The sequence below is a fragment of the Eschrichtius robustus genome, chromosome 10 (genome assembly GCF_028021215.1).
Source record: "Eschrichtius robustus isolate mEscRob2 chromosome 10, mEscRob2.pri, whole genome shotgun sequence".
Taxonomy (NCBI): Eukaryota; Metazoa; Chordata; class Mammalia; order Artiodactyla; family Eschrichtiidae; genus Eschrichtius; species Eschrichtius robustus.
In genome coordinates this window covers 82722752-82739045 of record NC_090833.1, presented here as the reverse complement: position 1 = coordinate 82739045, position 16294 = coordinate 82722752, and the positions used below count along the sequence as shown (strand labels likewise).

At 33.4% G+C, this 16294-nt stretch overlaps 1 protein-coding gene across 1 annotated transcript in view; it reads left to right on the top strand.

The window, feature by feature from the left end:
* GKAP1 (G kinase anchoring protein 1) overlaps positions 1 to 13935 on the top strand; it is an 80348-nt gene extending 66413 nt beyond the window's left edge. Inside the window, exons 9-13 of the mRNA XM_068552567.1 lie at positions 3336 to 3437; positions 6985 to 7048; positions 10312 to 10382; positions 10890 to 10967; positions 13697 to 13935. Of these exons, the coding sequence (XP_068408668.1) occupies positions 3336 to 3437; positions 6985 to 7048; positions 10312 to 10382; positions 10890 to 10967; positions 13697 to 13744 (363 nt within the window). The 3' untranslated portion in view covers positions 13745 to 13935. The remainder of the gene's footprint in view (positions 1 to 3335; positions 3438 to 6984; positions 7049 to 10311; positions 10383 to 10889; positions 10968 to 13696) is intronic.
* Positions 13936 to 16294: the final 2359 nt, after the last annotated feature.

Sequence of the window (16294 nt, the reverse complement as noted above, 5' to 3'; positions counted from 1 at the left end):
ATTTGTTACTATTCTTTTTTTTTTTTTTTTTTTTAATTTATTTTATTTATGGCTGTGTTGGGTCTTCGTTTCTGTGCGAGGGCTTTCTCTAATTGCGGCAAGCGGGGGCCGCTCTTCATCGCGTTGCGCGGGCCTCTCACTATCGCGGCCTCCCCTGCTGCGGAGCACAGGCTCCAGATGCGCAGGCTCAGCAGTTGTGGCTCACGGGCCCAGCCGCTCCGCGGCATGTGGGATCTTCCCAGACCAGAGCTCGAACCCGTGTCCCCTGCATTGGCAGGCAGATTCTCAACCACTGCGCCACCAGGGAAGCCCTGTTACTATTCTTAATAGATTACAAATCCCTTGTGGACATAGACTTATACACCCTTTTATCTTCATTTTAGTATAATGTCTTCTGCTTAGAAGATAAGTTTAAAATTTATTTAATGAAATATAGGACTTCATAAAAATGGGTATACATTAAAACAATATGATTTTCTGTTTTAAAAAGTGATGTTTGTTGTAGAAATTCTGGAAATAACTGATAAGTGAAGAAATTTTAATGATGGCAAAAGTATTTGAGGGCTTAGTATATATTTGCCAGATATTCTATTAAGTACTTAAAATGATTATTTCATTCAGTTCTCACAGTTAACTGTGAAGTTGATAGGCATCTTTATGATCCCCAATTTGCAGATGCAGTGGAAAAAAATTGACCCTAATCTCATTCACTTGGAGAAAACTACCATTGATACTTTGTTGTGGTCCTACTTTTCTGTGGATTTACACTTTTTCCCCAATCATGTAGAAACTTACATGGACCACTTTTCAGTTAAATACAGAGATGGTGAGCAATTCAGATCATTAAGTAATACATTGACCCTTGAACAACACAGGTTTGAACTGCTTGGGTTTACTTATACATGGATTTTTTTCAGTCGAGGTTGGTTGAATCTGCAGATGCAGAGGAACCGCATGTACAGAAGGCTGACTATATACGACTATGAGTATTTTTTGATTTCTCAGAGGGTTGGCGTCCCTAACCCCAACATTGTCCAAGGGTCAACTGTAATGTTTTTACATTAAATAATAATGTTTATAGCTAAATTGCTTTCAGTTACCCACACTGAGGAAAAAATTTAAATATACCAGTTTGATATAACATTGCTTACTACTGAGGTTGTACACTTTTTGATTTTTTATTGGTCATATGCCTGCATATAGGTGCAACTGTTTTTTCTAGTTTTTTTCATTTACCTTTTGATTTTGTTTCAGTGTTTCTGGAGATTTTTCATCAAGTTAAATCTATCAATCTTTTCCTTTTTGTTTTCTCCCTTTCATACTATGTTCAGAAGAGCTTTCCTATTCAAAGATGTTAGCTAGTAATATTATAAAGAGTTTATTTTAATACTTAAGTGGTTTTATTTTTTTTAATTAAAATACTATTTTATATTATTCAATGATATATACTCAGTATAAAACAATTTTGATGAAAGGAAATTTTTAAACAGTAAAGTGAAATCTTCCATAATAATTCTAAGAGAGTTATTAAAATGTTGGTGTATGTCCTTCCAGGATTTTTTCTTTGTATATAGTATTACAGTTTTGGGATCATACAGATGTGTTTTATGGTTCTGTATCATCATTTTTAGTGATTTCAGAGTTTTCAGTTTTGTAAATTTGTCATATATTTAGCCTATATCCTTATTGTTGGGCGTTTAAATTGATGTCCAATTTTTTGTTTTAACTGCAGTGAACACTTTCATAGTTACTCCCCCCTCGCTTATCTATTTAAGATAAATTCCTGGAAATGAGATTTTGGGGCCATTATAATAGTATGTATATTTCTAATTTTGATCTAAATTTTTTCTTCCGAAATCATCTTATACTATCATCTTCTTCACTAAGCTCCAACCATGCTTGCCTCTTTACTATCCTTCAAATTCTCTAGGCTCTTTTCTGCCTCAGGGCCTTTATACATACTGTTCTTTCTACCTGGAAAGCTCTTATCTCCCTCCACTTTTTACTTAGCCAATTCCTACCCAATCACTCAAGGTTCATCTTAAGGGTCATGGCCTCAGAGCTTCCCTGATCCACCAAGGAATAATCCACATTATTCCCTTTATAGCCCTGTGTTTCTTTTCGTCACTGCTTAAACCTTGGTTTCTAATTGCAGCATTTCTTTATGTAATATCTGCCTCCTCCACCAGACAGGTCCCATGAGGGCAAGAATCTTTTCAGTTCTGTTCACCATTGTACACCCAGCACCCAGCATAGGTGCTCAGTGAGTATTTTTGGAATAAAATTGTTGCCACATTACTCATTAGATAAAGAGAACCAATATATATTCTTATGAAAAGTATGACTTTGGGTTGATCTTTTTGCATTTAAACTCATTTATTTTGGTGTATGTTACAAGATGGCAGGCATTTAACTTGATTTTTCCAGTTAGCCATTTGTCCTATATACTACCATTATTCTGTAATTCAGCCTTTTCTCACTTCTTTAAAATACCATAGTTATATTATAATAAATTCTTGTGTTTTAAATCTCTTTCTGGACTTTCTTTTCTGTTACATTGCTGTGTCAACATAGGTGCCATGACATGCTGTTTTAATTATTTTTGCTGTATAATATATAATTATCTGGTAGGCAAATTCTACTGCATTAACTTTTTGTTTCTATCCTGTATTCTCCCAGGTGAAGTTTTGACTATCTCGCTAAGTTCCAAAGAACAAAAACTCTATTGAAATTTCTATTGAAATCTTATTGAATGTACAAATTAATATTTAGTAATACTTAGTTTTCCTATCTAAAAACATGCTTTGTTCTGTCCTTTTCAGTATTTTATCATTTATTGATCCTGAAAATTACTGAATTTTATTCTTAGGGATATTTTTTATTGCTGTCCGGAGAAAATGTTTTTTCTAGTTATATCTTCTATGTGTTAATTGCTAATATAGAGAAAAGCTATTTTTGGTTTTTTGTATTATTTATTTTGTATTTTTCTCATAAGTTTTCAATTCTTTTAGGTTTTTAAGATAGACTAATAACAGCTTGTCAGAGACCACTTTAGTATGTTTATTCCAGGATGGAAATATCATTTCAAAGCCCTGATATTGTTCTAGGTTATGTTTGTAGTTTGAGATTAGGCGTAAATATCTTATTTGCTTGTACTGTACATAATTACATTTATAAAATTGAGTACAAGTGGAAATGTAGTCAACAGTTTAGGTTGCTTTAGAAAATGAATTAAAATTGGGACTTTTTTTTCCTCTTAAACCTTTCAAAAAGGATATTGTAAATCAGAATTGGCAGAACTGTCTTAGTTCTAAAATGGTGTTTTCCCCCTTTAGGAAGTAGTTCTAAAAGATGGAAGAATTGAAAGACTAAAGTTGGAACTTGAAAGAAAAGATGCTGAAATCCAGAAGCTGAAAAATGTGATCACTCAATGGGAGGTTTGTATATATTTACTGTTGTAAACTAAAATAATTCTATAAATTTGTACATTTTCTGTTTTTATTATATTGAAATATGTTTAATATTTGATTGATAGAAATAATATTTCTGCTATTTAGGTTTTTTTAACTCATTAATTATATATAATCTGAATGATAGTATATTTTTATTATAGTAAAATACATATAACATTAAATTTGCCATTTTAACCATTTTTAAATGTACAATTCAGTGGCATTAAGTACTTTCTCAGTGTTGTGTAACCATCACCACTGTCTATTTCCAGAACTTTTTCATCATCCCAAACAGAAACTCTGTACCCATTAAACTCCCTATTTCCCCTTCTACTGCAATCCTTGATAACCTCTAATCTCTGTGAATTTGCCTGTTCTAGGTACTTCCTATAAGTGGAATCATATGATATTTGTCCTTTTGTGTCTGCCTTATTTCACTTGGCATGTTTTCAGCATGCATATCCATGTTGTAGCACGTATCAGAACTTAATTCCTTTTTATGGCTGAATAATACTCCACTGTATGTATATACCATATTTTTTTGTTTATTCATCTGTTGATGGACACTTGCACTGTTTCCACCTTTTGGCTATTGTGAATAATACAGCTATGAACAGTGGTGTAAAAGTATCTGAGTCCCTGCTTTCAATTCTTTTGGTATATACCTAAGAGTGGAATTTCTGGATCATATGGTAATTCTATGTTTAACTTTTTAAGGAACCATCAAACTGTTTTCCATAGCAGCTGCAGCATGTTACATTTCCACCAGCAATGAACAAGGGTACCAATTTCTTCACATCCTTGCCAACACTTGTCATTTATACAATTTTTTTTAAACCACAAACCTATTACTCTCCTCCTTTCTTAGGCTTTTAAAAAAATCTCTTATTCATCTCAAGTATCATTCTCTTTTTGAACGAATATTTATTCACTCAACAATTATTTGTTGAATGCCTGTAATAGGCCAGGTGCTTTTCTGGACCCTGTGTATGTAATAGTGAAAAAAAGTCAAGTTCCAGCCCTGCTGGTTCTTACATTTCCCTTCCTCGTCTACTCATGCCTTTAAGAATTATCCCTGTTAAAAACCTTTTTGAACTGCACCCAATTCTGCCTTAGCTTTTTCTTTGTCATTTATATTTTCTTTTGCTTTTTTTGAGCACTTACCATGTGTTAGGCACAGTGAATACAAAGATGAGTTAGTAAGAAGCTCATAGTCTAATGGAGAAGATAATCATATAAGTAATTGCAGTACAATGTAGAATTTGTGATTGAGATCTGACAGAGTGCTCCAGAAGCCCAGAAACAGGAATGAATCCGTTGCTGCTACTGAAAATTGGTAAAGGTTTCACCAAAAAAAAATAGTTTTTCCAGATAGAACAGTGCATACAAGGCACGAGAATGGTAGGAAATGCATTGTTACTGACGTTTAGAGAAATGCAAAGTTGTAGAAAGTGAGATTGGGGGTGTTAGTTGAGGTCAGTATTTGAAGGCATTTGCATTTTAGACAAGGAGAGGGCAGTGAAGGTTTTAGAAGGGAAGTGACATGAGAATTGTTTTGTGGAAGATAATGCACATAGCTGAGGCCTGGACTGAAGACTGTCTGGTAACAAAATTAACAGGTACTGAGTGTAAGAGGAAGAACACATTTTGAACTGGTTTGGGGAAACGGAACTAATAGATCTCGTTTTGGGCATGTTGAGTTTGAAATGGCTGTGGATGCAGGCATAGATGTTCAGGTTGTTGAACATCTGTGTTGGACACATTGGAGTCACACCGTATGTGCGTTTAACTTTGTGTTCTCTTTTTCATGAAGTTAAAAATATAATGAGGGCACTGTATATTTCATATGTTCTTTATTATAAATTGCACAGTACTAGGATTTTATAGTCTTATGTTTTCATAGATTTACTGTTCAGTATTGTAAATGCAAAACTATATATGTTATTTTTATCGCAGTATAAAGAATATTCAGGGGTAATTTTGTTCATTTGCAATTTTTGCCTTATGAGCTGGCTTTAGATCTTGAAGACTAACTAAAGACATGCTTCCATATACACTGATCTGAACCTTGGAGAAAAGGCTTGAGCTAAAGATAGAGTTTGATGAGATATTAACATTGACTGAAACCCTGAGAGTGAGAATTTCATAGTGGATACAGTTTTATATTCCCAGTAGATATATTTCTATATTCATAGTGAGTATAGTTGTAGTTGACTGTATTTATTTTTCCCCTTCATATTTTTATGTTTCCATCTGACTTATCTCCCTCTTTCATTACTTAGCTTCTCAAAAGTCCTACTCCCTTTTATGTTTACTTCTTCCATTCAGTGTATTGTCTTCAGTATTACTCAGTAACATTATTGATTTATCCTCAGCAATTTACTGGACAGAGTATTTAGTAAAAGTCATCTATTGGACTTAATTTAAAATACATCAAATTTGTTTTACAAGAAAGATTTTTGAATCTGGTAACTTCTGTACATATCTGTGTACATGTTGAGAGAAGAAATGACAAGTTTCTTATATTGATCTGTTTTCTTTCCCTGACCTCTTGTATTTCTATAGTACTAAATATATTGTTTTCTCCAATGTACTAATATATTAAATATTTATAAATACTTCAGTGTGTGCTATAAGACACGTTGAATAAGAGTAGTGTAGGGGAAAAATTCCCTGGAATATGGATGTTAATGTGGGAACACAATTCCAAAATTGTTTATAATGTATAATTGTGTCATTCATGTAGTTTGAAAAGAAGCTAAGCCATTTTTTTAAAGTTGAAAAATAATTGAAAGATATTTCAGTAAATTACTAATTCATTTCAGCCAAAATGTAAGTAAAGTAATTCAAAAATTACTTTAAAAATATTTAGTTAATGAAATAACAAAAGATTAGTAAAGCCTTAACTGAGCAAATATAAAACTGTGCTGTACAGTAACTACTACACGTGGTGTAAAATTAATACACTACATGGGTTTTAAATACATAAAAGTAAAATTCTTAATTTTTATATATAAAAATTAAATAAAATAAAAATTGTAATTAAATAAAACTAAAGACAGTTGAAAGTCATTTTCTCAGTAACACTGACCACGTTTCCAGTAGTTAGTAGTCACATATTGGACAGTGGCAGATGAAGAACAGATACAGAGAGTTCTAGTATAGTACTGGTATAGAACTATGAATCATTTTTCTTTTTGTTTTCATATAATTATTTTGAATTGTGTAAGGATTTTATTTGAGGAAGAAAAGAGAAAGACTCTTCAGGAAAATTTAGTTTTATTCTGAGTTTTCTCCACTTTTATTCTACTCTTCTTAAATACAGTCATCTATAATATTGATTTGTATTATTATACGAGGGATTTAATTAAGTAGTAGACAGTTGTGAATACATTTTCCTCCATCTTTTTTCTTTCAGAAGTAATTTATGTCTTTGAGCAAGCCTAGAATTCATAGCTCCATAAATTGGTAGTAAATCATTAATTATATCATTTACTTTTTAAAAATTAAATCTTTTTTCCTTGATTATTAGGCAAAGTATAAAGAAGTAAAGGCAAGAAATGCACAGTTATTGAAAATGCTTCAGGAAGGTGAAAGTAAGTGATTTCTGTGTTTTTAGAATTAAAAGTTAATCTTAAAAATATTTGAAGATAACTTTTCAAGATATATGATTTATTAATTCAACAAAATAAAAAGGTTTCCCAAAAGGATACAAACTGGATTATTGTTGATAATTTTATTATTACAGTTTCTTTTGCAGCACCTTAGTATTACACAAGTTTACAACTATTCAGCTAAGAAACTCTTGAAATTTCAATTCTTATAAATTATTGGAGTATATTTAGAGGGAAAACAAGAAAACATTTGCTTAAGATTCTGTTTATTAATTATTAGAGGAGAAGGCCTGTCATGATTTTAGGTTTTCCTTCTACCCCTCCCACTCCCCACCCCGACTCTTCATACTTTTGCTGCCACTCTAAACTTTTGGCAGTAGATTACCAGCAGGAAGCCAAGGAAATCAATCAAAAAAGGTTAGAGATAATAACATTAGTAAAGTTGATGTTATATGAAACCCCCCAAATCAGTTGCATTCCTGAATGTGAATACCTAGTGACGCTAACCTTGAAAGCTCTCTGAAAATTTTCCATTAATAACAGAAAGGGAAGCGTGTATTAAATTTGCAAAAGAAAATGAACCATAAAAGAGGCATAGAGAAAGACATGAATAGATGAGAAAGTCTTCTGAATAGACAAAATTAAGTGTAATAAACAATTTCCCTTGTTAACAAATGTTAATGAAATCCCAAATATAGCTCCTGTGAGTACTGTACAGCACTTGAGAAGTTATGAAGCTCACCTTAAAGGATAAGTAAACAAGATACCCCAAATTGTTTCAAATATGAAGATACTGGGAGCGGAATTGTCCGACCAAATATTTAAACTATTAAATAACAGTTATCAAAAACGAGAAATCATGTCCAGCTGAACAGAATATATAGTCTTGAAGTAGAGTCAAACATTTTTTATAATTTTACGATTTTTATAATATAACTTAACTGTGATAAAATAGAAGTTAAATAATAATGGGAAAAGGCATTATTTGAACAAGTAGATATCAGTATCCTGAGGTTAATTTAGATATGCATGTCACTGAGCTCCATGTGGATCATTTAATGAATAAAATTATGAAAATAATTGTTTACAAGATATATTTCTAATTGAAGAAAGTAAGGGTATCATTGAACATTGGATGTATGATTTTTAAATACCTAAAAATAAAGTAATATTCCTTAAGGAAACATTTGTGAAAAGTGAGAAAATTAACTGATAAAAACTTACTCTCAAAAATAGATTAAAGGGACTTACCTGGTGGCACAATGGTTAAGAATCCGCCTGCCAATGCAGGGGACACAGGTTCGATCCCTGGTCCAGGAAAATCCCACATGCCATGGAGCAACTAATCCCGTGCACCACAATTACTGAGCCTGTGGTCTAGAGCCCACGAGCCACAACTGCTGTGCCCGGGTGCCATAACTACTGAAGCCCGTGTGCCTAGAGCCCGTGCTCTGCAACAGAGAAGCCACTGCAGTGAGAAGCCCGCGCACCGCAACGAAGAGTAGCCCCCGCTCGCCGCAACTAGAGAAAGCCCGCACGCAGCAACGAAGACCCAACACAGCCAAAAATAAATAAATAAAATAAATAAATTTTTAAAAATAGATTAAAAATGGCTACCAGTAAATAATATCAGTGTCCATACTCCGTACTATAAGTAGTCCAAGTAGAACAATTTTATAGAGGACCATGACATGAAAAATACAGTACGTTAGAGTTTACAAACTCTAACATTTATAATATAAATGCAAATACAGTCAGTTATGTTACAGTACAACATGTGTTCCTAAAAATCACTAATCTCTATAAAATCATACAGTTAAAACCACAAAGTTTATGGGGAAAATGGAGTTAGGAGCATACAATACTCAAAAATTTCATCAGTGACACATTAAAAAAAAAGGAACCTAATAAAAACAGTAACAGTTTTATACATGTTAAAATGGTTGAACACATAAATACTGTAAAAAATATGGCACTTTACTTTGAAGACAACCTAAAGTTAGCTGTAGAAGTAGGTTTCAGAAGGGTTGCAGCTTGTGTGTGTTACTGTTAAGTGATGGAAGGATGCAAAGTTGGTGTGGTTCTTGACACAGTGCGCTGAAATAGCGGGTAGATATTTGAGGTGTGTACATGGGTGCGGTTTTATTTGTTCATGAAATTGTGCTTAAGCATTAAGTACACAATTCATGTTATGTTCATGTTGTTCCCCGATGTATCAATCTCTTTGAAACACAAAACAGCATTATAGGAAAATTGACTGTAGTTAAAATATTACATAATTGTTAAAAATCACTAGTTCTCAGTGAGTGCGTTTAATTCTGAGGATGGAGGAGTAGAAAGTATAATTTGTAAAAGTTCCCAAGTTGATTCTTAAGGGACTGTGATTTGTTTCTTGACACAGCATCTCACCTTAGTGCATATCATATTAAACTATGAAAAATAAATTTGAATGACAGAGTTACATTGGTGGAGCTGTGGTGATATCAGTACTCGTATATTTGAACATTTCCTCCTTTACTCATTTTATTAGTTTTACCTCTTCAGTCTCTCCTAGCTTTTCAAAGTTGAAGAATTAGTTTTTCATGCATTAGCCTTTACCATAGATTAAGTAAATTGTCAGCCATGTGGAAATTTTTAAAGCTTAGGGAACACAGAGGCCAAAGAACAGATCTCTTGCTTCCCCAAAGAGGGAAAAACCTCTAGACAAATGAACAGTTCTGATACCACAGATGTTATATGATTAACTGTGCTCATATGAGCTAACACTTATTTGATAGTGCTTTAATGGTATGAAAAGTCATATAAAAATAATTCTTGTGGGCCTTATGATATGCACACCTTGACAATTTAACAAAACAAAACAAACAAAAACACTCTACATTGTTTTTAAAATCTTGCTTTAAGATTAGTCGAGGCATTTTAAAGTTTTTTTCCCTATGTGAAATATTTTATTTTCTCTGTCCTTGTCCTTTGTAGTATAAATGGAAAAAATCTTTTGTCATATCAGTACAATTAATATTTTAACACCACAGAAATGTAGAATTTCCAATAAAAGCTGCTGTGGTGATAATAATGATCAGAATTTACCAGTGAAAATAAAGAGGTATATATAGGGTCAAGGAATACATTAAGTATGAGGACAATTCATCTTTGCCTGACTGCATTGCTGTCTTGGTTCACTAAAAGTATTGTTAAAGTATTTGAGTGATTGAAAAGATTATACTGCTGTTTTTCCTTTTTGTCAGTGAAAGATAAAGCAGAAATACTTCTGCAAGTTGATGAATCACAAAGTATCAAGAATGAGCTAACGATACAGGTAAGAAAAACTATATATAGGACTGGTTATATTAAGCTGTTCTTTAGTCCTGAATTATGAAACTTGACTAAACAAAAACACAGCCCATCAATACTGCAAACCATACTTCATTATTATTATGCAATAACAAATGATTGAAAATTCTGTTTGCTGAACTGAGGGAGGTATGTATATCCTAAAGAATAGGGGAAGATAAGGTTGTATTTTAGTTGATGTGGGCTGAATATAGAGATAGAAAGGACAGACAGAACTTATCCTGTTCATGGACTTGATTTTCTCCCCTTCCCATCCTTAGTCTTTGGTCTTGTCTTAGAACAGTGAGCTTGCCCTACGTATCTTTAATATACAGCTGAATAAAATGCCTAATTGAAATTGTTTGTGAGGATAGAGGTTCTCTTCTAATGCTCATTAATCTCATAGTCAAAAATCATCGTTGTGAATAACAATTAAGAATATTTACCAAAAAAGACCAAAAAAAGTCTTTTTTTATTGAATATTTGGTTATAGGTAACTTCACTTCATGCTGCGTTAGAACAAGAAAGATCTAAAGTGAAAGTATTACAAGCAGAATTAGCCAAATATCAGGTATGCTTTTATAATTATGAAAGTGTTTTCATCACAAATAATACATTTGGAATAGGTATATACATGTGAGAATAAATGTACTATTTTATTCTTAGTCCAAAATTTATTCACCAAACATATTGATAATTTTGTTATTATTGGTTATATAATTTACATCGTAGAAAATGTTGTTTATTCTAGATATTGGTATATACAGCAATAACTAAAGTAACTCAAAAAGACCTTCAGTACTACATAGATGATGTGAGATATGTGCCAGTGAATCATATCGAGGGAAGGTACATAATGACATTTATCCCATTATATAATAAGTTTGATCACTTGGGTACAGCAGTCTCTCCTAGATATCTTCATTGTAAAGATATCTTTCCCCCTTTGTAATTAATAAATAATATGTGAAGTTATAGTTTGAGATTGTGTGAATATCCTTTTTACCCAATGATTTTAGCATCCAGATTAATGATATTTGTATCAGTTATTATTTTGGTAGTTGCAAAATAGTGATTTTTCTAATTCTATCATTTCTTCTGCATTTACAAGATGGCATTTGGCATTTTTTTCTGGGTGAAGCAGTAAACAATATCAGGGCTTTGTTTCAATATATGTGTATATGTATATGTGTGAATATACACAAACACACATATATTTGTATATGCATATGTATGTGTGTCTATGTCATGATATAAAATGAGTTAATTGATGTGGGGTCATAGTTTAAAAGTTTGAAAGCCACCACTGGTGGCCTAGAGAACGTAAAAGTTGTTTAGCTCCAGCTTTGACATGTCATCAATCCAGGAAGGAAGATTCCCTTTGCCTGGGAAGCTTTGAAAAGGATCTTTGAATTATTATTATTTTTTTAAAACTCTTGTTTAGAAGAAAGGTAAGAGTTTTAAGCTATATAACATTGGTACCTCTGTATAGTGGGTATCTACCATGTAGAAAGTTTTTTAGTAAATTTTTTATTTCCCTGCTATCAGGAAATACATCTTATTTTTAACACCTGTCATTATACATCTCAAGTTTCATATAACCTGTTCATACTTTTTTTTCTCTGAATGAATCTTTGAAAAACTTTTATTTGGTCAGGACTGAATTAACAGCATTCTCATACTTGATTTTTTTTTTTTTTTAAAGAGGGTTGGTTGTGGACATGTTTTTGAACACCAAGAGGGAGGTTATGGGCAGAAAAAGGGTGAAACAAACAAAGAGAAGCTGCCAACATTATTAAATGGGTCTGGGTCCCATGTGCCCTTGATGTAACCACCACTCTAAAAAATGTGCTTTCACAGGTAGTTCCCAAACTTGGCTGATCATCAGAATTTCTTGTGAACTGTTTGATTGTTCAGCCCACTACTAATTATCATAAGTAAATAGGCTGGGACAAAGTCTAGACATCAGAATTTTTAAAATATTACTACTTAGATGATTCTAGTAATTAACCAAGTTTGAGTATCATTGCCATAGTTTATAAAAATGTAGAAAAATTATAAAAGTATTATAAGTACATCAAACCATTATTTATGGTTAAAATGGAGGGTAGAATAGTTATGGATGATTAAATTTTTTTGTACCTTTGTGCTTTCCATATTTTTTAAATGATTATTTGCTTTTTGAATCAGAGTAAGGTAGAAAATGTTGTTAAAAGTAATTAATGAACAATACTTCCTGTCTTTTAAGCCACCTTTCTCTTTTTTTGGCTCAAGTCAAATACCATTGATTACATTTCATTTGGAGGAAATTAAATACAGATTTATATATGTCACTGAGCAAATATGAAAAGTATAATCTTCTTTTCAACCCACTGATGAACAAAATCAGATTTCTAATGCTGTCTTATATGAACAAAACTATATAGAACTTGAATTAGAAATTGAATTACCCAAAAGGGTAATGAAGTGAATCACCAAATTTGCTGATCATATGGAGCAAATTGTCTATTTTGATCAATTTTTTTTCTTTTTTTGGCTGCATTGGGTCTTCGTTGCTCCGCGTGGGCTTTCTCTAGTTGCAGCGAGCAGGGGCTACTCTTCATTGTGGTGCACAGACTTCTCATTGCAGTGGCTTCTCTTGTTGTGGAGCATGGGTTCTAGTCACGCGGGCTTCAGTAGTTGCAGCACGAAGGCTCAGTAGTTGTGGCACACAGGCCCTTGAGCACGCGGGCTTCAGTAGTTGTGGCGTGTGGGCTCAGTAGTTGCGGCGCGCGGGCTCTAAGGCACGCAGGCTTCAGTAGTTGTGGCGTGCCGGCTCAGTGGTGTGGCTCGCAGGCTCTAGAGCACAGGTTCAGAAGTTGTGGCTCACGGGCTTAGTTGCTCTGCAGCACGTGGGATCTTCCCAGACCAGGGATCGAACCCTGCATTGGCAGGCGGATTCTTAACCACTGCGCCACCAGGGAAGTCCTGATCAAAATTTTTATTTAAAAAAAAAATCTGGGACAGTGCAAATGAGCTCTAAAAAATAAGATACTGGTGATCAGACTAAGTCCAGACTAGTTCAAATAGATAACTGTTTTCTACAACCTACTTTAACCGTTTGTAAAAATAACAACGGTTATTGCTATTTAAAATACGTATAAATAATTTAGTGGTATGTTCATTCAAATTTGCAACAAACTCAGAAAAGAAGTTCCTTCCTTTTCATAGTCAAAAATGCCTTTGATCTCATTTATTCTTGAAAAGAAAATGCCCCCAAAATGTTATTTCCTAAATAATTGACCCTATTTTTCTTTACAGGGTGGCAGAAAAGGGAAAAGAAACTCTGAATCCGACCAGTGTAGGTGATTCCATTAGCCTTTGAGGTCAACACAAAAATTAAAACTTTCAGGGTTTTGCAAAAATGTATATATTTAATGCTGTGCAACTGCTGAACTATGCAGTTTTTGTTGAAGAAACTTAAAATGATTAGCTCACTAATGATTTATAATCTTATGTCCTTTTGGCTTAAAGTGAAAAGAAGAAAAATAGAATTCCAGCACAACTCAATGATTATTGTTTACTATTCGTACTTCTTATCACTTTAGTTTTTCATCAGTCAATAAAATTAATTTACTCTTCCATTAATGTTTGATTTTTTTAAAATTTCAGAAACAGTGTCAAAGTATTGTTTTTGCTTATAGCACAATCAATTTAACTGGATTTAAGCTCAGTGAATATTTACGCAGCACTTTGTGCATGCTAAACCCTATAGAACATACAAGATATCCTCAAATAGCTTATGCTCAGGGGAAATAGAAGGTGGGGGTGGGTAATGACAACAGCAACAAAAAATTACCATACATATTAGAGTGTGATATCACATTGTTTGGAAATTGAGAAAACTTGCATGAGATATTGGGTTGGCCAAAAAGTGCCTTCGGTTTTTAAGTACAAATAAAAGACACATTTTTCATTTTCACCAAGAACTTTATTGAACAACGTATTCACCCTTTTGTTGCACTATCTTCTGCCATTTTTCAGGCAACTTCATAATTCCGTCTTCCCAAAACTTTTTTATCTTTTTGAGCAAAGAACTGTTCCAGGTGCCTTTTACAGTCTTCCAGGGAATTGAAATTTTTTCCATTAAGAATTTTGTAAAGACCTAAATAAATGGAAATCCAAAGGTGCAATGTCTGGTGAATAAGGCGGATGAATCAGAGCTTCCCAGCTAAGCTGTAACAGTTTTTGCCTGGTCATCAAAGAAACATGCGGTCTTGCGTTATCCTAATGGAAGATTATGCATTTTCTGTTGACTAATTCTGGATGCTTTTTGTCGAGTGCTGCTTTCATTTGGTCTAATTGGGAGCAGTACTTGTTGGAATTAATTGCTGGGTTTTCCGGAAGGAGCTTATAATAGAGGACTATTATGAGTCCCTTCCAATCCCACCATATACACAACATCACCTTCTTTGGATTGAAGACGGGCCTTTGGTGTGGTTGGTGGTGGTTCATTTCACTTGCCCCATGATGTCTTCTGTGCCACATTATTGTACAGTATCCACTTTTCATCACTCATCACAATTTGTTTTAAAAACGGAACGTTTTCATTACGTTTAAGTAGAGAATCGCATGCGGAAATAAGGTCGGGAAGGTTTTTTTCGCTAAACTTACGTAGAACCCAAACATCAAAGTGATTAACATAACCAAGCTGGTGCAAATGATTTTCAGCGCTTGATTTGGATATTTTTCAGTATGTCGGCTATCTCCTGCGTGGCATAAAGTTGCTTGTTCTCAGTTAATGTCTCGATTTGAGCACTATCAACTTCAACTGGTCTACCCAACCATGGAGCATTGTCCAGCGAGAAATCTCAGGCACGAAACTTTGCAAACCACTTTTGACACGTTCAGTCAGTCACAGCACCTTCTCCATACACTACACAAATCTTTTTTTGCATTTCGGTTGCGTTTTTACCTTTCTTGAAATAATACAGCATAATATGCTGGAAAAAGTTGCTTTTTTCTTCCGTCTTCAATATTAAAATGGCTACACAAAAAGCCACCAATTTTGATGTCTTTTTTAAAATGCACACTGATATGACAGCTGTCACATACAATCTAACAAAATTGTTTTGAATGAAGTTTAAAGACAACTAAGTGCTACTAGAGCCATCTTACGGAAAAAACCGAACGAACCTTTTGGCCAACCCAGTAGTTGTTTGGAAGGTGGATACCTTTTCTGTAAATTTTTTGAGAAGCATCCTAGGCAGAAGGAGCAAACTCTGGGCTGAAATATTTATTTAAAGGACAATCTGGCTTGAGGACAGAAGTGTGACACACTGAGTGTTGATGTGGGGAAGGAATGAAGATAGATTTTTTTTTATTCATATAATCAATTAGCAGTTTATGGGATTTTTTTTTTTAGTGTTGTCAGTGAAATACAAATATGATTCATTAAAATACAGGGAGTTTTTTTGTTTTATAACAAAGGTAAACACATAAATACTGGTATTGGCCTCCAAAACCAGCATTATATGAAAGACTCCACCTCATGACAGTCTTTAATAAGAAAAACTACTTAATGTCATCATTGTTTATATGTCTGGCTTCTTCCGTGCGGTTACATGAACATTGCAAAGAATTGTGGCTTATTATTCTCAACACTTAGTTCTCTATATAGCACAGAGTAGATGTTAAATAATTATTTGTTTAATTAATTGATAAAGTGGTACAGCTTTTTAAGATAGTTTTCCCCTAATTTTACCTTTGATTAAGAATAGGTACCATCAGAACCTAGTTAATTACTTAAATACATTTGGTAATCCATGGTACCATATTTTTCAATCCAGTGATGAACAAAATCAAATTTCTAATGTTGTCTTATAGGAACAAGCCAGACAGAACTTGAATAGTTTCAAT